Raw genomic sequence first — 24,133 nt, forward strand, 5'->3', positions numbered from 1 at the left:
TTCTATTTCTCAAATTACCTAGGTAATGTGCAGATTATCTAGGTAATCTGCAAATTACCTACTAGCCACTCGGTAAAGTGAAAATAAGATCTTTGCTGGAACAACAGCAATGTTTCTCTACGCTTAAATTAACATAATGTTCTTTATTTAATTTTCAATATCTAAAGAATCAAGTTAATACAATCAAACAATCAACAAATTAGTTGATAGAATCAATCATCAACCAATTAAAAAACATACAAAAAATCAAACAGTTTAAAATATTAATACAATTAGGGAAATTATTATATAGATAACCACCTATGGAATTTCAGGACTTTGAGTATCTATCTGAACTGAGGGGACCGAGACGACTTCAACGATACCCTACTTTTGGACCGGAGACAAAAAATAATAAAGTTATCATACTTTTTCTGGTGATCACATGATATAATTGTGCAGTTAATGTTACCTATGGTGAGTAAAATGGCGACTCGACTCTGATTCCATCCAGCAAACAGAAGAAAGGAAACAGCGGGGACGCACGTTCTAACCTAACCTAGTCTAATAAATTACCATAATTATTACCAACCAAATTATATAACCAAATAGGTTAGGTTAGGTTTGAACGTGCGTCCCCACTGTTTCCTTTCTTCTCTTTGCTGGAATCAGAGACGAGCTGCCATTTTACTCACAATAGGTAACATTATCCAATTGTGCTTACTTATTAGTGCAGTCTGAAGATTGGTAACACTTTGAATTTCTTAGCAATTAGTTTTTGCGACAAGCACACCTATTTGTGGTACATTTATTTGTGGCAAAGATCTTATTTTCACTTTACCGAGTGCCTAGTAGGTAATGTGCGGATTACCTAGATACTCTGCACATTATCTAGGTAATTTGAGAAATGGAAGTTTTCACAACTTTAACGGATCACCCTAGTTAATCTGCAGATTAGCTAGGTAATGTACACATTAACGACTTTCGAGCTTTAGCGGTAACAAATACATACCAATGCAAACACTTCAAATGAAACACAAAAATCACTCTGCAGTTCTTGTAGTGTTATATAATTCGTATAATTGAGTGTATTTCCAGAAATTCCATCTGTAGATAACATTTGGGTTGCTATTAGTTGGGCTCCATATCGAATAAGACAAATGAAGTAGTGTACATTATTGTCTAAGAAAATAAAACAAAATTAGTACAATATTCTGCAATTTTAAACATTTAAATATTGTATTACAGTTAAATACACATTTATATATTTTACAATAAAAAGAAAACACATACCTAATCTTCCTTCTGCTTGGGCCGTTAGAAATTCTCGTTTAATTCCTAAACTTATATCTGTAAGAGTTAATGTTCCCATTCCATTTTCTGAATTCTTTCTCAATGCTCCATCAGTTTTTAGACGCTGAATTTCATTCAGATATGCTTGTCTTTTCTGAGCTAAGAAAGTATTTAGGAATAAATTTTATGTATAAAGAAATAAAAAAAAAGCATAAACATAAGTATCTTACTGGCTATAAGCAATAATCGTTCGCCTTCAACTTGTTCAGTAGAACCAAAAAATTCTGTTGTGGCATGACATAAATTTAAAGCTTGGGTTGCTTGACTAATGATTGTTTGTTGAGAAAGTATTTCTTCTTGAAGACACTAAATAATAACATCCAATATTTTTAATATAATTCAATATAGTTAGGTTACAACAATTTCAAGTTATAATATTCCAAAATATAAAAACTATGATATTGTTTAAATAAGTTAAAATTAATACAAACTCTTGCCATAATTAATCAGGCTATTATGCTATAATTATTAGCGAGATTGTAGCCAAAGTTTTCATCTCTAAAATGTGAACATCAAGCGCTGCTTACAAGATAGTGGTGCTCAATGTTCATGTTTTAGAAATGAAAACTTTGGCCACAATCTTGCTAATAATTACAAACTAAGTAATTTGATACTAGAGGTAGACATTAGCTGCCATCTCTTATCTTAATAATTATAATAATTTATTAAATCATTTATAACATTCTGGAAGAAAAGAACTAACCCGTAAGTAACCGTAAATGGTAATATCTAAATTTAAATACACCTTGAAGCAAAGACTTGCTTGGGGTCTGGATGGCGTAACTGGCAAGCTTACTGCACGGTAAATGGAGGCTGTGAATTCAAGTCCTGCTCTGGGCTACTTCTTTTCTGCCAGAATGCTCTAAATTATAAGGGGCAGTCATGAAAACAAGACATATGGAAAAAAAGTAAGCAAACTGTTTATTATTTCAAAAGTAATCACCATAACTGTTAATACATTCATCCCACTGTGAGACAAGATGGTCAATGCATTCATGAAATAATGTTTGCAGTTGCCTATGGAATCATGATTGTACCTAGGCATGCACCTCTTTGTGCAAAGCAAATCAACGCCCAAGAATGTCTTTCTTCAAAGCTCCAAAAATATGGAAATCTCATGGGGAGAGATTGGGACTGTATGGAGGATGTGTAAAGGCTTCCCAGAATAACTTCAAGTCCAAACGCCCAGGAATGTTAACGGACAGAATCATTCTGTTGCAGGATATGCTCGTCCACATGTTGCCAAGGTTGTTTTGATTACGCTGCAGAAGTTTCACTGGGAAGCTCTTACACATCCTCCATACAGTCCCGATCTCTCCCCATGAGATTTCCATATTTTTGGAGCTTTGAAGAAAGACATTCTTGGCTGTTGATTTGCTTTGGACAAAGAGGTGCATGCCTTGGTACAATCATGGTTCCATAGGCAACTGCAAACATTATTTCATGAATGCATTGACCATCTTGTCTCACAGTAGGATGAATGTATTAACAGTTATGGCGATTACTTTTGAAATAATAAACAGTTTACCCATCTATCTTGTTTTCATTTGACTGCCCCTAATATTTAATAAATTATTATATTCTGGAAGAAAAGAACTAATCCAGAGCAGGACTTGAACCAGCAACCTCCATTTACCGTGTGGTACACTTGCCAGTTACACCATCCAGACTCCAAACAATCTTGCTTCCAGATGTATTTAAATTTAGATATAACCAACCATTCATGGCTACTTACGAGTTTGTTCTTTTCTTCCAGAATGTTCTAAATTATTTTAAAAATTATTATAATTATTACTTTAGATAAGAGATAGTACCAAATTACTTAGTTTCTACTTATTATTTATAGTATAACAATAGCCCAATTAATTATGGTGAGAGTTTGGATTAGTATCAATACATTGAGCTTTGGGATGTTAATATAAGCAAATTGAAATATTTCAAAATCAATTTTGAGTATTTTTTATTTTAATAAAATTAATGTACCGGTAATAACTCTTGCAAAATATCTTTTTTCAAAGAATTTCTTTTGCCAAAAACATTGTCAGTATAGCAAAATTGCTATTTTAAAAAAAAATGATTTTGATTGATTTAAACACACACAATTTATTTTTTATCATTGATTATATTTATAAACAGAGATTTTTTTTCATTAATCTTTTTTGGAAATGTTATCTCAACAATTTCCATCATTAGAAATACTGGAAAAATTTACAACTTTTATGAAGGATAAAAAAAAAATTCCTTTTGCCATACAATCTTTGTAAATCTTTTTAAAAATCAATATAATGAAAATATGCAAAACGTTTTTGATTGAATATTTTGAACATATAAATTTCTAGACATGTTCATAATTTTAATATTTATTTTACATTATTAAAATATTAAACTTTCTAATATAGAATGTGTCTCTACATTTTAGCAAAATCCTGTTTTTTACACTCTGTAACAAAAAGGTAAAGACATTACATTTATTTGGTGAATATTAGTTTTTCTTGGATACAAAAAGTTCTTTCTACTGTACCATGTGCATGTGTTATCCTTGCAGACTTCATTTGGGCTATCTAGCAATTAGGGAAGGAAAAAGCACTTTCTGAATTAGAAAAGGAAATATCACTTTTAAAAAGAAAGGTTGTCAACATGTAAATTGTCCAAAAGATTGGTGAAGTTCAAGTGTTAGCATTTCTCTTCATAAAAATATCATCTACAAAAAAACAAGTCTCCAGATTGACCAGAAGATCTCACTGATCAAGAGGACTAAATCCTTTATGTAACATCCAATTCTGCTCTCTCTGCCAGAACCTTGTAGAAGAAACAGGTGTTCAAACCAACACATGAAATTTCAAATGTCTTCTTCAATGTACAAAATTGCTAGAGAAAAATAAAAAGCAGCAACAACCTCTTCTGAGCTCAGTGCATAGATCATGTATGGTTGAACCTTGCTCAAAAACTAATGCATCAGAGTAGAGTGGGGGAAAAAATCATTTTTACTAATGAAAGATAAGTTTAATCTTGACAGACCAACAGCTGCACTGTACATAATATGTTTTGGGATTGTTTTCAAGGAAAGTTTTTAGGGATGAGGAGCAGTTTCAAACAAAGAAAGAGAGCTAAAGAGTGAATATGGTATGCCAGGAGAAAATAAATCAAAATATGATAAAAACAAATTATTTGCTATCATTTCTAAAAGAATTTTTGATGTGATTAGAATAAAAGAAAAAAAATCCAGCAACAAGTTGCTTAACTTTTCCAGCACCATTTACAATTTTGTTGGCACCATCTGTTATAATCTTTTATTATTAAAAACTTTATTTTTTATTATTATAAAAAAGGCATAAAGTTTGATTTTGAAGGAAGGGATGTGTTTTATAAAAAACTGTATATGCTAATGAGTAAAATCATCATTAAGTCCAACCCTACTGAAGATGACATGATCCCCATTATCTCCCCACCTCCTCTATCTTTAACCATCGAAAAAATTTAATAGCATCAATCCCCCTAATAAACAAACCTCCATGCAAAATTTCAGAAATTTTTGACAAAAAGCACAGGAATTATTAAGCTTCAAAGAGGGTGAAACAAAATTGTGCCCAATACACAAACAAAAAAGATCCATACAAACAGAAAAAATCTCAAATTTTTTGCATTTCTCAACATTTCAGTCAAGAAATGAGTCAGAATATGTAAAAATCTTGGAAGTTTTTTTTCCTACTAATTACCATGCTTTTCCTCATATACAGCAGACACCACTGAACTTCGACCAGGCCACAGTTAACATGTCATCCAATAAATAGGTTTTAAAAAAAAAGTAGCTTTTATTTATTGCATAAATTTTTACATAATTTAGAACAAATATACATTAATTAATCTTTGATAAATATCAACTTGATATCTTGCAGGTTTAACAAGATTGAGCCAGTCAAACTTGAGTCACAGGCATCAAAAAACATAGAACACTGCATCTCCCCTGTCAATGAACATAGACTACTGCATGTTTAATATTTTGTTGCATCACCTTTACGGCCAAAACACCTTCCATATGTTTCAGCATGCTGCTGACTAGGAGTTCACATTCATCTGCTGTTATGGAATTCCAGATAGTTAAAATGGAAGCTTTTAGTCCTTCAACTGTCAGAAGGCACGCTTTTTGCAGACATCTCTTCATGATGTTCCATACATTCTCAATTGGTGAAAGATCTGGGCTATTGGATGGTCAAGGAAGAACTATGTTCTTTTCTGCAAGCCACTGTTTCTTCTGCTTGTATGACATGTGGCCCCATCCTGCTGGAAAATGCAGGTTCTATTTAGATATAGCTTTGCTATGGATACAAGCAAATACTGTTGAAGAATGTTAATGTATTGTTCTGAAGCAAGTGTTCTATCAACAAATGCCAACTGACCAATACCACTGGTGCTCATACATTTCCAAACCATGAAGCTGGCAGGAAACTTCACTGACAAGTGAGTGGTATAACAACGATAGCTCATTAGCTTGACCGGCAGATCAAATGACATATTTGCTTTTGCCTGTTGCTGATAATTCAAAGTTTGATTTATCAGACCACAGAATTTCATGCCACTTTTGTTGAGACCAGGAAAGATGTTCTTTGGCTCACTGTACCTGTTCTTCTTTTGATGTGCTGTTAGCAAAGGTTTTTCATGTGCTGCATAGAATTGGAAATGCATTTCTTGCAGTCTCCTGCATGTTGTCGAAACAGATACATTCTTTCCAGTTGTATCATTATATATTATAGTTATATTCTATATCCATGGCATGGCAGTTGTTTTTTATGATTCTTTTAAAACTCCTATCATCAACTTTTGAAGTTTTTCACTGATGTCCAGCAGCTTTGTTAGGTATAACATGGCCGTAATTAGTGTAATAAACAATAATCTGGTGCACTGTTGTCTTGCTTAGCATTAGCTCTTTCTAATAGCTCTCTCAGACATGCCAAGCCTTTGTTTAGCAAAGATAGCATTCCTTAAATCTTCTGAAACAGCTTTTCCACTGATCATTGTAGACAAAATGTAAAGGTTCATAAATAAAACTAAAAAAGCACCTTATATCATTCACAGAATTACTGCAATTGTAACATTATTTAAATGCAAATTATTGGCTGGTCTATATTCATTGACATGAGTGATGCAGTGGTCTATGTTTCTTGATGCATGACTGGCTCAATTTTGTTAAACTTGCAAGATATCAAGTCAATATTTAGCAAAAATAAAGATTAATTACTGTATATTTGTTTTAAATTATGTAAAATATTCATGCAATGAATCAAACCTACTTTTTTTTTAACCTATTTATTGGATGACATGTTAACTGTGGTCTGGTCTAAGTTCAGTGGTGACTACTGTGTAACAGCTGGGAAAGTTAAAATGACAAATCATTAAGTGTAAATAAAATTGTAAATAAACATTGCATTCATTTGTGTTTATCATTTTGTTGCATTGAAATGAAGCATATCCTAGTAGAAAGATCATTCTCCATTTGAGACATTGGGAACAATTTTGTGAAATTAATGGATAGACTAGTTGAATTTTCATTATTGGTTTATAATCACAGCAATGTCAAAATAACCATAATAGTCATGGAATTGACAATGTATTTATGTTTTTAATCACTGAGTATAAAATATGAGTTTATCAATTGTAAATAATCCCATGTTATCAAAGTAAGTTGTTATATTTAATTGAAATATTTTATAAATTTCAATTTTTCACATATCTATAGTAATAGCTCCAAAGCTTGCAGGTCCTAGACAGCAATCATTTTTGAAGCCTTTCATTTTCAGAAATATTTAAAATCACTGTTACCATAATCAGTTTAGCATTTCAATTTACACTTTTATTTATTTGCTGCATGCTANGTACTCACCTGATTTGGCCCCCAGTGACTTCCACCTTTTTCCAAATTTAAAATAATCCTTGGTTGGAAAGAGATTCCACTCAAATGACAAAGTCATCTCTGAAGTAAACGAGTATTTTGCACACCTTGACAAATCGACCTATTGTAATGGCATAAAAAAGCTAGAACATCGCTGGAATAAGTGCATTGCTAACAAAGGAGACTACATTGAAAAATAAAAAAAGTTTTAACATTATTTTGTTTGTTGTTCTATTTGAGGCCGCGAACTTTCCGAACAGCCCTCGTAAAATATTCATGCAATGAATCAAACCTACTTTTTTTTAAACCTATTTATTGGATGACATGTTAACTGTGGTCTGGTCTAAGTTCAGTGGTGACTACTGTGTAACAGCTGGGAAAGTTAAAATGACAAATCATTAAGTGTAAATAAAATTGTAAATAAACATTGCATTCATTTGTGTTTATCATTTTGTTGCATTGAAATGAAGCATATCCTAGTAGAAAGATCATTCTCCATTTGAGACATTGGGAACAATTTTGTGAAATTAATGGATAGACTAGTTGAATTTTCATTATTGGTTTATAATCACAGCAATGTCAAAATAACCATAATAGTCATGGAATTGACAATGTATTTATGTTTTTAATCACTGAGTATAAAATATGAGTTTATCAATTGTAAATAATCCCATGTTATCAAAGTAAGTTGTTATATTTAATTGAAATATTTTATAAATTTCAATTTTTCACATATCTATAGTAATAGCTCCAAAGCTTGCAGGTCCTAGACAGCAATCATTTTTGAAGCCTTTCATTTTCAGAAATATTTAAAATCACTGTTACCATAATCAGTTTAGCATTTCAATTTACACTTTTATTTATTTGCTGCATGCTAGACTCAGAAACCTAGACATTCACTTAGCTTGCCTAAATTTAAAGTCCTTACTGGTCTTACATGTGTCTATAAATTAAATCTATTAGATTTTAGCAATACCAGAATTACAATCTAATTCAAATCATAAAATTTGAAATATCACACTATAAACCCAATTTAACATGTAAATTTTTTAATTATAGAATCATCAATAGAATGGCTTTATATATCATTAAAGGTATTTTTACTGCTCTATCAGCACCATTATTAAAAAAAACTTTTTAACATAATAGCATTTAGCTGAAATACCAAAAAATGCTAAATTTAATAGAACCTTATAATATTTTATATAATTACTTTTATTTTTTGTTGTAATGTGGCAATTCTACTTTCTTCATCAGGTGAGGGAGGACTGTGCACTTCTTCCCTTCTAACAATTTTCTTCACAGGAGTGAGTAACTGTTGTCCCTGTTTCTTTCGACGATAAAAACTTATTGTATGCAGTAATGGAACTTCTTCACCATTGTCAATAATGGATTTTGGTAGCAAATCTTCAGGTTTTGAAGCTGTAGTTGAAGAGTCAATTTGTTTTGAAACTATTGTTGAAGGTTCTGCTACTGATGATGATATTGGTGTTTTATTATTTTGTGTTGGTTTATTTAGAACTGATGATTTAACTGGAGTTTGAGTTACCTAAATATTAAAATATTTTATTTTTGAATTTATAAAATAGTATAGACATTCTAAATTATATATTTATTACCTCTGGGTTGGCACTCTGTTTAACAGGAACAAGTGATTCTGTACTACTGCTGGACTCACAGTCACTTAATGCATCATCTAATAATTCATCAATTTCTTCACAGATAGCTACTGCTTCATTTACCATTTCACTTTCATTTAAATTTGAATTATTTTTAATATTTTCTTCATAAATTTTCTCCTCTTCAATAGGTTGTTGCTCTTGTTCTTCCGCCTCCTCTTCATATTCATACATTTCTTCTTCACTATTATTCTCAGATTGTTGTATTTCATCATCATCCTTAAAATTTTTAAAATTTTACAACACACTTTGTATTTACATATATTTTTCCACTATTAAAATTTATATATACCTCAGATATTTCTTCCATATCATTTATAGTAGATAATGATGGTATTGGATAGTTGATATCTTCATTTACAGGTTGCTTGCAGTAAATAGGACTCTTCATTTGCATATTTTTCTATAAATAAAAGTATTTTAAAATAAATATTTTAATTTAAAATTATTATTATTAAGGATAAGCTTTATATTTATAAAATTACATCAATAACCTTTCAATAAAATAATAATACAATGACATTAAGCATTAATATTAAGGATGCACTGATTAATCGGTAAGTAATATGTAATCAGCCGTATCGGCCACTTCGCTGATTAATCGGTTTTAATAATCAGCCAATTTTGCATTTGGTATTTTTGTTAGAATACTACGTATAATGCTAGTAATAAAAAATAATAAATTTCTGTTATGTATTTATTATTTATTACATGACAAACTAAATATTAAAAAAATTTTACAATTCAAATTATTCCTTTTACTGATACATATTATATGGTATAATATAACTTATTCAAAACTATCTCTTTTATTTAAAGTTTAAACTTTAAACATATAAAACAAATAAAAATTTAATATTCAAACTGTAAAACCCTTAAATTGTAATGCAAAAACATGAGAATTTCATCATTTTCAGGGTATAACCTATTTCTTGTCAGCTCATAAATGTTACCTCCAATGTTGAAAATTCTTTCACTTTCAATGGAAGATGCTGGGGCACATATATTTTATAGCTATATTTCATAGCTATTTTGCTCAAATTAGGAAAAGGTTCTTTTGAACTTCACCACAAAAATAGGTCACTATGTCTTTGTTTAAGGGGTAAATGTAAATATGTTTCTAATTCTTGATTAAAACATTTGTTCGTTTCTTTCATTTTTTCTTTCTTTTTAAAAACGTGCTATTCTTCATTCTTTTGTTTACCAGAAGCTAATTCATCAAATAAATCAGAAAAACTTAGAGATTCACCTCCATCTTGATCATCTCAAGAAGTGGAAGCTTCAGAATTTAATTCTTATTGAGATTTTGAATTATCAACATCTTCTAAGCTATCAATTGCCCATATTTTTATTTCCTCTACCATATCCTCTTTTTGAAATTTCATTTTGAATCTTGGATCTAATAAAGATGACAAGCATAAAGACTTGTTTTCTATATATGATGAAAATCTTTTTTATTGGATTTTCTAGTTATTCTATTGTGGCATTAATGCCACTAAAGGAACTACTGCTCTTTGCTTTTGATAAGAATAATTTCAGAGTCTCTATTGTGGGAATTATTGAAGATAAGGTGGTTTCTCGTTTGCTGGCTTCCACAGTAATTTCTTTGAATGGTTTTAAAAGTAGAACATTTTTTTCAATGAGACACCACTGATATGGGCTCAATGTAGGAATTTTATTATCTATAGCATATGTGACAAGGGCTTTTTGCTGTTCCAACATGTAGTATGTAGAATTCCAGTGGGTAGGAACATCTTGAATTAATTTGTGCTTCTGCAAACGCCTAACCTGTCTTGCAAATCTTCCAATTTGCTTACAGCTACAGCAGAATGATTAAAATGTGTGACAATATTTCTATTAACTGTGATTATAGTTTTCACATCTTGTTGAGAAAAAATGCATTTGTTTAGTGTCAGCTGCAGCGTATTTATAAAGCATGATACTGCTTCTAAGTTGCAATTCCTAATTCCAGCTACCATATTTGCTGCAGAATCTCTCAGTACTAACAATATCTTATCACTTGTCAACTTACACTGTTCAAGAACAATTTTTATCTGTTCACTGATTCATGTAGCTGTGTGGGAACCTTCAAAGGAAACAATTTGCAAAACAGCTCTTTCCTGCTGAAAATCATCCTTCAATCAGTGGGCTGTTACACTTAAAAAATTGTTTGTAGTTGCTGTCCAAATATCAGCGATTAATGAAATATATTTTGTTTCTGTTAAACACACCAGTTTTTTAAACAATGTCAAAGTTTCCATGCATCAACAATTAATTGTTGAGATTTATTTTAGAAACTTTCCCAAACAAAGGAAGAGATTGTTGATTTTGCGAGAATATTCAATCGTTTCTTGTTTATCTGACCTGAGGGAGACAGAAATAGCAGGTGGAGAAAAATGGGTTTTTTCCACATTATAATTAACTGTATAATTAGCTCCAGGATCTCATACTATTAACACAATAAATCATTAATACTAATCAGCCGATTAATTGGTATCGGCCGATAATGCATGGCCGATACCAATTAATCAGTAATTGGCCATTTTGCTTATCAGTGTATCCTTAATTAATATAATGATGATAATAAAAATCTTTTAAAAGAATAATTCTCAAAATTATATTTAAAATCTATTAAATTCTTATATCAAATTCCCATAGAGGATTTAATATTTTTAGAATATTCTTTAGTATTAAAATCTTTTGGAAAAATGTAGTAATCATTTACAAGTTTATTGAAATAGAAACTATTTCAAAATCAAACAGTAATTTCAATATCAATTTTATTTAATTTGATTGTAATTAATCTATGCAAAATATCTCAGTAAACTTTGATTTCATTAATACAAAATTTCAAGATTTTCATTTTACAATTAGGACACTGATATTTGTAATTGATACAGTAGAACCTCGAAAACTCGGCTCTCGATAACTCGGCCACATCCTGGCAGGGCAAAAAAATCCTTAGTTAATTAATTTTCATTATAGACAGCTTTATAAAAGTATAAAAGCTCTCATAAAGTATTTTTCTGAGGTCTGTCTTATCAGGTAAATTACTGTACACAGTGTATTCATTAATTTTCATTTTCATGTAGTAAAGGCTCTATGCCTTCATAAAGGACGTACTTTTCCTTTGTTTAAGGGTATTTGGGCAGTTTATTCTCTGTTATATTCTCAAGTAAACAATACATACAAGTACAGTACAGTATTTTCTGAGGAAACACTCGTACTTATTTTTTTTAACCCCATTTCCGATAACCCGGCATTTTCACAAACTCGGCCACCCTTCGGTCCACATTAGGCCGAGTTTTTGAGGTTCTACTGTATTGGTATAAATATCATAAAATGCCAAAACAGATATAAGAAAGGAAATAGTCAGTAAATTAGACTGACAATTACTATATTATTATTATTATTATATGATTTAAAATTATATCTGAAATTAAACAATTTCAAGTAAATAAATTCAAAAACAAACACTAAGTTTTGAGAAATCAAAATTAAAATGACCAATGAACTAATAAATGACTATGATTTATGCAGACTGAATTATTAATAAATAATTCAGTCTGCATTTATTAATAAAAAAAAACAACTCAAACATTTACAGAAAATATCTTTACAATAACATTTATCATATACATATGCTATATTCTTTCACTGATATATTAATCAGAGATTAACCAGAGAACATAATTTATAATAAGCCTATATATACAGTCCTGTATAATTTATGATAAACCTATATATAGTTATACCTATGCCACATAAGTTGGCATAGGTATAACTCGATACCATTGGTTAAGTAGTCAGTTTTTTGTGGTCCCAACCGACTTACATAGGCATTATTGTTAAAAGACTAGTTTACTCGACACTGTTTAACTCGTCACCACTGGATATGTTGACATACTTTTTCTGTCCCACACCCATTTACACATTTGAAAAGTCAACTCCACTCATGAAAAAAATGAGTTCACACCACACATCTTAGTGTCACAGCAGAATCCAATTTTGCATTTTCTCACCTTTCATTCATGCATTATTTGCAGTAAGTGTTTCACATTTCTGTTAGAAATGAGTATCCAAAGCCTAACAAACTTATGCTAAAGGAAAAATACAAATTTGTATCTGAATTTGAATGTAATAAAACTTCTCAAGACAAATTTGCAAAACAAGAAACCTTCCAACATCATCATTGGTGGAAATTATGAAGAAAAAAGAGGAAATTAAGAAACATTTTCTTGGGTCTTCGTCACAGCTGTTTCGAAAATGCCAGAGAAAGTCGCCGTACAAAAATGTCGAAAATGCCCCAGTACACTGATTAAAGCAAATTTGTTCATCAAATCTTCCTGTTTCAGGGCCAATACTGAAACAAAAAGCAATGGAAATCACTGAGGTACTTGGAGTAGAAATCAACTTTAGCGCCAGTGATGGACAGTCAGAGAGATCCTTTGCATGTACTGTATAAAGCACTACTGTACTTTCCTAATTGTAGTTTTGTGGTTTTTTTTCCAACTTTGTTTTAGACATCATATCAGATAACTTGGCACATTTCCATTTCCCTTGGGGTGTCAACTTATGCTGACTCAACTGTGTATATATTATATATATACCTTCCATATTTCATTGATAACATCTAATTCTTTATGGCATAGTCTTGATTATTTTTTAATATTATGTTTAATTAAGAAATATGTTTTTAAATTAAATGATATGTAATTTAAAAATACCTAGTAAAATTATAAATTCTGCAATAATACAATTCCAATTAAAAAAAAAATATTTAATTATTGTATGAGTCAAAATTTGAATTATTTAAGTCATTTCTATAGTAAATAATTCAATTATATAAAAACAATGTATGTAAATCTTTTGAAATTACAATAACTAATTCAAAGAAATAAACCAATATCAAAATTAACTTTTTATTAAAATATGAGATCAGATAAATTATAAAGTGACCAGTATTGGTTATATCTGAAATCAATTAATTGGTCTGAAAGCAAAATGATCAGACAGAAGTCCAGTAACCTAACTGGCAATGCATCTGCACTAGGGTTTCTCATTTCCCGGTCTTTTGCTTGTCCCAGGATAAAAGTGAACTGTTTCCCAGGATCCAGGGAAATCCGAGATAAAATTAATTATTTTTAAGATATACAAAATATCATGAAATCAAATGATATAATTATTTTCCATTTTTTAAAGTAATTTAATACATTCTGCAACCTCCAAAATCATATTAATAATGCTGTGTAAGATTGATATTAAAGATTATTTTTGAATTACGTAGAAATTTTCACAAATAAAAAAAATTCATTAAAGTTTGCTGGAAACTGCATACAACAACAAAAAAATGCTTTGAATTGAGTTGGAAATTTAAAAAAAATGAACTTAGATCAAACTTCTAACTTAAAAGGTAATTTTTGTTATTTAAATAAAACATAATACAAAATTTTACATTCTTGAAATTGTATCAGTGATTATTTTTGTCAACTATTTTTTATATACAGTGGAACCGCAGTATACAACCTTAATCTGTTTCTGATGTTTGGACTTATACCAAATAGGACGTATACTGAACCAACCTTTCCCATAAGAAGTAATGTAAAAATGATTAATCCTTTCTCATGTAAAAAAAGTGGCTGGCTTTAAACACCTTGCTTTCCTGGCTAGTTCCTGCTTGATTTTTCATGAGATCAGCATGTATCTTTTTAGCTTTCTAGCAAATAATTGCTTCTGATACGCTGTCTCTAGCACACTGTTTTTCAGTTATCCAAAGCAAAAGCAATTTCTCAACATGATCTAATGTCTTCGATCTCTGTTTAGAAATTGATTTAACCCCTTTCACAATGTTAGCAGATTTAATAATGTCTTTATTTTTCATGATTGTCGATAGCGTCGTTCTCAGAATACGGCATGCAACAGTTAAAATCTCAAACACCATGCCACCTTCATATTTCTCAGCAATCTCTTTTTTCAGTTCCATTGTGATTCTAGTCATTTTTTTAGTTTTCTGTTGCTTTTCATTTGCCTTTTTGCAATGCATGATTAATAAAAATAATAAAATTTTACTTACAAATTAAAATCAGAAGAAATTTATCAAAGTTATAAACTGTGGCACCGAGAATGCCTAGTCTGGTCTAGTATACCGACAGTGCTACTTGTTCATAGATGGCGCATATAATTGAATTAAGTCATATACCAAACAAAAGTCGCATACCGAGCAAAATTTGTTTCGTCCAAACAGGACGTATTCTGAATTTGACATATTCTAAAGCAGATGTATACTGAGGTACCACTGTATATATATTTTTATCAACTAAAAATTGAATAAATTTAAAATAAAGATTGCCCAGTGTCCGTGTATTTACACTATATGGTTCAAAATGACAATAATACAAAATATTATTATAAAAAGATTTTAAAAAGCAAAGATGATCAATACTCCGATCACTCAATCTGATTCTTATTTTAATAATGAAAAGACCTGCTACCAAGAATGCTCTTTCCAATTCAATTGATGTTAGTGGAATCATCTTTAATGCATTTAAGAGAAGATTCTAGTTCATTTTTGAGATTGTAGTACTTCTTTTGCTCTTTAGTATTCTTGATTTGTCTACCTCAGCTGCTTTAATAGTGGTATCAAGCTTATAGCTCAATAATTCAGCAATTCCTTTGGCTTTAATAATCAGGTTTATAAAGAAAAACTTCATATTTGCAGATTTCATACTCGTTTGTATCCTTGCCAAATTTGCACAAACTGGCTAATGCCAGTTTGTGCAAATTATGCAGTTATTGAAGCCACTGAGCATGGTTAAAAATTAAGACAGCATAAGCATGATTATTCCAGATATTACAGGTTCTGACAAGTAACGAATTTTCAGAGTCCTACCACAAATAAGCTACGTATTGATTATTGACATGACATAATGTGACATGCCATAATGAGAAAAAATTTTAAAAAATTAATAAGTAGGTTTAAAATTAATAAATACAAATGTATTCTGACAGTTTATGAGTTAATTATACTTTCTATTTGCAAAATTTTCTCAGCCTTAACACAAAATAAGAAAGAAGTGAACTTTTAAGAAATTTGTGGGATTTCACAGGATGAAAAGAATTTCCTGGGTTAAAAAAATAACTGGGATCCCGTTTGAAAAACCATAATCTGCACAGTAAGGACTGGCAAGTTTAAGTCCCATTCAAAGTTTATATTTCCTTCCAGAATATTCTAAATTAAATTATTTCTAACTGTTAAATTTAACTAGAGATGTCAATTTAACTGTGTATCTCTAGCCAAATTACTTAATTCCTTAATAATTAAATAGCCTCAATGTATTACAATAGGAATCTGACTGTTTGTTTAAATAAATTAATTATCGGGTTGTTCATGTATGTTAGAAACTAAAATTTATTTAACACAATATTCAATATGATGAATATTTTAAATCATGTTTTCTCCATTTCTATTTTTAAATAAACATGTATTTTGAATATTAGTATTTAAAAAACTGTAATGCTTAGGAGACTGAATAATGATTCCTATAAAATTGTTTAAGCTTTTTAAATGTGTGTGTTGAGAAATATATATTTATTTCTCAGCACACATTTTATACTTATATACTATGTGTTCATAAGAAATATGTATAAGATTTTCATGTATTATATTCTCTAATTAATATCTTGGTAAAGAATATATTATACCATATATTCATTTACTTCTTTTTTATGTTATACTCCCATCATAATCAGAAACAGCTGATATAAATTCTCATTTTTCAACAATTGATTAAAACTCAATACTCATAGAATAGCCAATAATTTGAAAATAAAATGATCATATTTTACCATTCCAATATGACTGTTTAAATTTGAAGGAAAAAAACAATGATAAAATTTAAGCATTATTTAATAATCAGATATAAATGTATAAAATTTACAAAATTCATTTAATATGAAATGTACTGTACAAGGGCAGTTTTTTTCAAGCTCTGATGGTCCATAAAACAAAGACAACTGTTTTAAATAACAAAATGAATTTATTACCAAAAGTTAGGTAATAAAACATGGTTATTTTTTGACGTAATAACTATGAAGATTGAGAAATTTGTCATATCTGTGGACAAGCTTTTCCATCCCCTTGACGTAGAAAGTTGCCACCAGTGAATTGAGATGGCCTTAATGTTTTGAAGATCATCATTAGTTTTAAACCTCTGCCCTGCTAGTCACACTTTCAGTTCAGGAAAGAAGTGGAAGTCTTCACCACCTTTAAACACCAAACATATAGCCTTGATTTAGCACCAATTGCTTCCATCTCTTTCCTGAACAGAAAAAGTGGCTAGAATTGCAGAGGTTCGAGACTAATGACGATCTTCAAAACAACGTTAGGGCCCATCTCAAGTCAGTGGCAGCAACATTCTATGACAAGGGGATGGAAAAGCTTGTCCACAGGTATGACAAATTTCTCAATCTTCACAGTGATTATGTCAAAAAGTAACCATATTTGTACCTAACTTTTAGTAATAAATTCATTTTCTTATTTACACTTGTCTTTTTTTTTTTATGGACCATCGGAGCTTGAAAAAAAAACAGCCTATGTACAGGGTTCCTACTCAAATTTTTGTTTTGAATTCCCTGATTTTCCCTGACCAACTTTGTCCAAATTCCCTGACCCTCACATTTTTTACTGTGGAATATTGACATAATAAAACAGCATTTACTGTTAACATTGAGTACATTTAGCCCTCTTTTTGCACAGTTGATATGCTTCAAAGATTGCCATATTAAAAAAATACAGTACATACATCCTGTAGAAAGATGTTTGATAGAATCCACAACTTCAATGTAATGAAAAAATAAGCAATTTACAAACAAAACACAAGCTTTTTATTTTATCATCATTTATCATTATTATTTGTATGTAAATCTAGTAAATACAAGGTAACATAAAATCAACAAAAATTATTCTTTGATAAACAAATAGTACTGTACTGTGCTTAAAATGAACTCTTGACTTAGAAACACATAATTTTAAAATCAATCTTTCAACAAAAAGAGTAACTTTTTTTTAACCTTTTTACATTACCATCTGTTGCATATCTTAAAAACAGTTATTGCAAATATAATGTTTAAACATGCATTATTATATGGATAGGATAGATAGGGTGTGACCCATATCCTATTTCTGAGATCAAAGAATGTTTTGATGAGAAGAAATAAAACTCATATTTAATCACTGAGCCTTCTACTGCCCCCATGAAAGCCTCCAGTGCCCGCAAAGGGGCGTTATCACCCACTTTGAGAAAGGATGATCTAGACCAGTGTTTCTCAACCCAAAACTCATCGCAGACCGGAAAATATCTGCTTTTTTTAAGTGGACCAGTGACAATATTATTTTTAATTGAAAAAAATTCTCTGTTGTAAAAAGAACTGCAAACTACATTGAGCAATAAATATTTGTTATTTTATTTACCAGTACATTAGTATACAAATCAATGTGATCGCTGCTTTTCTTTTTTGCTAGTAAGATCATCAATTCTTGGAGTTAAGGCGGTAACTGCAAGGCGTGAGGCAGAACTAATACTATAATGATTTTGTTGTTTCAATTTTATCATTACCATTGCTGAAAACATTGATTCACATAAGTACGTTGTTGAAAAAGGTAGTAACATCCTAACTGCCTTTTTATGTAAAACTGGATATTCAGATTTAACTTTAATCCAAAACTGTGTTATGGGCATTGATTCAAACAATGTTTTAAATCCCAAGTCTGAACTTAATTTGATTAGTTTTTCGTATTCAAAGTCGTTCAATCTATTAGTTTGCTATCAATAAACGGATTAATAATCCACATATTTCCTATTTGAGAACAACGCATGGAAGGTTAAGTATATATTTTTAAAGTTTTCGCGGACTGGTCAGATTAGAGTTGCGGACCGGCGGTTGAGAAACACGGGTCTAGACTATTTCTCAAGTTTCTATAAAAAATTTCTGTTCATTCCTTTTTTTCTCTAATAATTAAATTATTTTACGTTTTTCTATTTTAGTTCCGGACAATTCCGGAACCTCACACTTGTATTCCTATGAAGTCATAGTATTACGAAAATTGGGATTCTTAAAACTTATAAAATAAAATAAATACAGAAATAAACAACAAACGAAATTACAATTATACGTTATTAAAATATAGAAGTTCAGCGCAGAGAATCGTAACTACAAATCTCTTTCTTTTGCAACATAACTATAAAAATTGTTTTGGTGTTGTTTCGCACAAAAAATAATCAAATTTATTTTAATTTTTTAGTAATGTAATTATTTTTTTTTAAATTTACAGCTTTTTAATTTTTAAATTTTAATTATAAGCAAGTTAACATTGGTTAAACTATCGGATTACCTGTTGATTTTCGAAAATATAACTACAGAATATTTATTACAAGCATGATCAATCTTGCCAGTTTTTAAGCCCTAAATTTGCCAAAATCAGTGATATTTGTTACCCAATGTCATTTCAGTTAACTAATTATTAAACTATGTATCGAAGTTGCGGAAAAAAACGGAAGAGAGAGGGAAAATATGCTTGCAGTACAGTACATTCAAGGAAAATCGTAACAACAAATATAAAAAGCTTGTGCCAACAACAAGTCAGCGCCAGTATTTTACTGTAAACGTCGGGTAACTATTTATAATTTTTTATGTTTTAAACTGAAAAACGATTAAATTACAGATTTTTACTGATCTGTTTAGCTATTTTGAAGTGAACATTCTAATAAATTACGATTTCAACTTTTAAAAGTTTGCAAACAAATTTTTAATTAGTTATTTTTTATTCTAATAAACAATTTCATTTTTTTATAATCGCTGAATTACTAAAATTAAAAATTAAACACTATTACATAAAAGTAGTTTATCCTGTTATTAATTAACTCCCTTGCTACCCACTAATTTTTAATATTAATGTAATTAAACATAAAAAATATTTAAAACTGGGAAAAAAACGAAAGAAATGCGTTAATTTTGAAGAAAAAGCTTCAAACTTTATTTTCCATTGTCTCGCCTTTCTGTGAAATCTGACACCGATGAGTCATTGTGTTTACAGCTGGATGACCTGGAGAACAGCTGGTGTTGGGATTTCCCGGGACATTCTCATAGAAGTCTCGGGAGGAGAAGGGTTTAAAGTAGAGTGAATACTAGCTGGCCGTATATTTTTAAATATTTTTCAAAAATTACGTTTTTTTATTGCGATTTCCGACCCCCCGACTTAATTAAACGTATATATAATAAAATATATTAATTTAAAAAAATTAAAAAACTATTGGAGGTCGTTTTTGACATCAGAAACTAGCTTTAAATAACTTTATCGAAGTAAAATCCGTGCACTACTACTTTAGAACGATGAATGAAATTTGATAAAAAAACTCCCATTAAAAAACAATTAAGAGTTAATCGTGCGTCATTAAAGGTATATTAAAATCGCGATAAAATATTTTCGCGCGGGAAAAAATTTTTGAAAAAATTTGGAGACTTAAAAAACATCCAAAAAAAACAAAAATTTTTTCGGAGGGCCCAAATGCCCGAGTTTTATGTAACGCTATGGAATTTGCCCGAGTTATCTCGGGTTTTAAAGATTGCAGCATTACTTCTTGCCACCTGCAGATGGCTGTGATTGGTCATCCATATTCAGCAAACGAGATCAACAATGCAGTTAAGGAGACAAATTCCCTGACTTTTTGACAATTTTTGACAAATTCCCTGACTTTCCCTGACTTTTTCCAAACACTAATGAAAATCCCTGACTTTCCAGGTGCGTAGGAACCCTGTATGTGTTTTCATACATTTTAATATATTTTTAAAAGGTATTAATATCTTATAAATTAATTATAAAAGCTTAAAATTAATTCTATGAATAAATAATGCTAAATTTTTGAAGAAACCAAATAAGTCTGAGTTTGAAATGAACATAACAATTAAATAATTTAATAAAAATTTTAATTAAAACAAATTTACTTGATTAGAATTTTCAGTTTTTGTTTTGGAGGATGCACGTTCCCAGCGATTTAGTAGAACGGCCATTTCATTCTGTCGTTCAATTTTTGTCTTCATACTAATTTCATTATTCTGCCAACTTGTGTCTTTGGATGAGAGTAATTGATGTTGAACTTTACGAGTATGATTTCCAATTTTACTCGGAGAAGAATTAATAGGTAATTCTTAAAGAAGACAAAATCAAATTTCTTAATTTTATTTTAAATTTTCTTAAATTTAAAATAAGATTAATAAATTGTACTTACCAGTTGAAGGTTTAACACTAGATACTGGCTTTAATGATGAATTATTTGATGATATTTCTGATTTCTGACTAAATGAAGACTCATTTTGTTTCCTCTGATTGAAACTTTGAAAATTTGACGCTTTTGCATTGCAAAAACCAGAACTTTTCTCAAATAAAGCTGCTCTTTCAGCTACTGAAAGCTTTTCTGGATTTTCACAATTTATATTATTTCCATGAATAAAAGCTTTCTCAAAAAGAGCTCTCCGAGCTGACAATGGCAGTTCAGCTGGATCTACATCCTTGCTGTAAACATTTTCAGCATGTTGTTCTATAAATAAAATGTATAAGTTTTAGAAACTTTTATAATTTGTTATATTTCATAAATTTTAAAATTAATAAAAAGTGTGCACATGTATAAAGCAGTTTTCTTTAACTCTAGCAATTTTTTTTTCTTCTACAATGTCAATAAGTGCCATAAGATCAATAATATCCTGTTAAATAGAATTTTTTCTCCAAGTGTTATTCTGGCACTAATGTTAAATATTTTACATATATGTAAGGTAATAATTTGATATCATTAATTGAGATGATCACCTAACTTAGAATTACATTTCATTAAAATAATAATTTTAAAATACATCTCAAAAAGGTAACAAATAAAACTATAATATAATAACTATAATTTCTTATTATAAGTTATATTGTTTAATGAAAATCCCAAATATCAAAATTCACATGAAAATATTTAATTAGTTGATCAACACATCAATTTAGTATGTAAGCCCAATATGAACATCTAAATATATAAAATTACTTGTCCTGACTGACTGACTCACTGAGTGATTCATCATTACCCAGAGCAAACCACTGAACCNGAATTATTTGAAAACTCATATTGTAATTTGGTTGTAGAAGGAGATTTTGTGAAACCTTGGCATTCCTGTAAAATGTGCAAAAAATAAATAAATAAATAAATAAAATCTTACAATTAACAGTCATAAATTAAATAATTTAAAATAATAATTTTAAAATACATCTCAAAAAGGTAACAAATAAAACTATAATATAATAACTATAATTTCTTATTATAAGTTATATTGTTTAATGAAAATCCCAAATATCAAAATTCACATGAAAATATTTAATTAGTTGATCAACACATCAATTTAGTATGTAAGCCCAATATGAACATCTAAATATATAAAATTACTTGTCCTGACTGACTGACTCACTGAGTGATTCATCATTACCCAGAGCAAACCACTGAACCTAGAGGTGAAATTTTGTACACAGTTAGGGTACATCATGAAAATGCACACTAAGAAGAAATTTTTCGAAATTCCCTCACGGGGGAGAGGGAAAGGATTAAAAGACCAACTAGTCTTAATCAATTCTACATTCCATGGTACCAACAAACTCTTCAATTTCCATCATTATTACCATATATGAACATAAAAAGATTAATAAAATTTGGAGTTGTCTGAATAAATACTCAATGTATATAAACAATATATTAAAATGATAAGGGATAGTTATTACTAGTACAAAAGTAATGATTATTCAATATATCAAATTCTCACAGAATGTCAAGCATTAAAATCTATTCAGAAATCAACTAATTTGCAAAATATTTCTAACTTAATAACCAAAAATAATTCACAGAATTATCTCATATCTGAATAAACTTCAAATGTATAAGATTTATAAGTTATTTATATATTATCTAAAAAGATATTAAAGGTTAAAATCGTGTGTCACAAGATCAAATTAATAATTGTATAAAAATATACTAAAACTATTACATTGTAATTGTAAAACTACTAATTTTGTGTATTACTCCTTAAAACTCCTTGGTAATACAGTTTTTCCTTATTTATATAATAAAAACTGATTCATTGATTGATTGATATTTTACATATATAAATTATCAGAAAGGTAAGAAAATTTCAATATAATATGCTAATTCTTTGTGTTGGTGAACTAAGTGAAATAAATAATATAATAGAAAAATCATTAAAAACAAAAATTTCTCAAATAGAAAATATATTTAATAATTCAGCTAATATATAATATTTATTCATATCCATGATAAATTAATATTTACCTTCATTTCTAGAAGAAATTAATTTATTACTATTATTATTATTATTTTCATTAGTTTTTAAATCAGGAACAGAATGAAACTTCTCCTCCTTGGGTTCTAAAATTGGTTCTGTAGTCTTTTTTGATGAATTATTTGAAAACTCATATTGTAATTTGGTTGTAGAAGGAGATTTTGTGAAACCTTGGCATTCCTGTAAAATGTGCAAAAAATAAATAAATAAAATCTTTCAAATTTTTCAATTATATATTTAACAACAAAAATTTATTTCACTACTAATCATACTAATCAGTATTTTTCTTAAAAAAATTAAATAAATTATTTTACACACACACACACACACACTTCAATTTAAATAATAATAATGCTAATATTTCAAGTAAATATTGTCATCATCATCATCATATGTATCAAGCAGTATGTTGTAATATCAAAAAATATTCATTACTTATATATATGTAAGAGTATTTAAATAAACATTTTATTTTAAATCAAAACTAAGAACTTCATTTTTTTTTATTTGGAATTATTTATTTTTACTGAAATAAATAATGCTAAATAATTTCATTATCTAGATCAGGGGTTGCAACCTACAGTGCACACAGCAATTTTTAATAGCCGTTTCATGCCAACAGTACAGAAAAATGAAAAAAATGAATAATACATTTTAGTATTTTTTTTTTCAATGATTAATTCACTGACAGATTAAAACAAACTTTCATTCATTTTATTATTTTCATTGTATATTCCTTCCACTGCACGTTTATTTCAAAATTTTATTTATTTTTAAATTCATGCGAAATTTGTTCAACACATCTCACAGATGAGCTTTCAAGCTTTATAAAATCCATGCATTTATGATATGCAAC

General features: G+C 29.3%; 1 protein-coding gene across 1 annotated transcript in view; it reads right to left on the reverse strand.

Annotated features, from left to right (window-relative positions):
• LOC111633111 (anillin-like) overlaps window positions 1-24,133 on the reverse strand; it is a 90,984-nt gene that overhangs the window by 6,370 nt on the left and 60,481 nt on the right. Inside the window, exons 6-14 of the mRNA XM_023377644.1 lie at window positions 23,268-23,457; window positions 21,183-21,491; window positions 20,899-21,101; window positions 9,191-9,301; window positions 8,839-9,117; window positions 8,433-8,768; window positions 1,503-1,638; window positions 1,273-1,431; window positions 976-1,161 (exon numbers count right to left, since the gene is read on the reverse strand). Coding sequence (XP_023233412.1) covers window positions 976-1,161; window positions 1,273-1,431; window positions 1,503-1,638; window positions 8,433-8,768; window positions 8,839-9,117; window positions 9,191-9,301; window positions 20,899-21,101; window positions 21,183-21,491; window positions 23,268-23,457 — 1,909 coding nt within the window. The remainder of the gene's footprint in view (window positions 1-975; window positions 1,162-1,272; window positions 1,432-1,502; window positions 1,639-8,432; window positions 8,769-8,838; window positions 9,118-9,190; window positions 9,302-20,898; window positions 21,102-21,182; window positions 21,492-23,267; window positions 23,458-24,133) is intronic.

The sequence above is a fragment of the Centruroides sculpturatus genome, unplaced genomic scaffold (assembly GCF_000671375.1).
Source record: "Centruroides sculpturatus isolate CEXI.00-Female unplaced genomic scaffold, Cexi_2.0 scaffold835, whole genome shotgun sequence".
NCBI lineage: Eukaryota > Metazoa > Arthropoda > Arachnida > Scorpiones > Buthidae > Centruroides > Centruroides sculpturatus.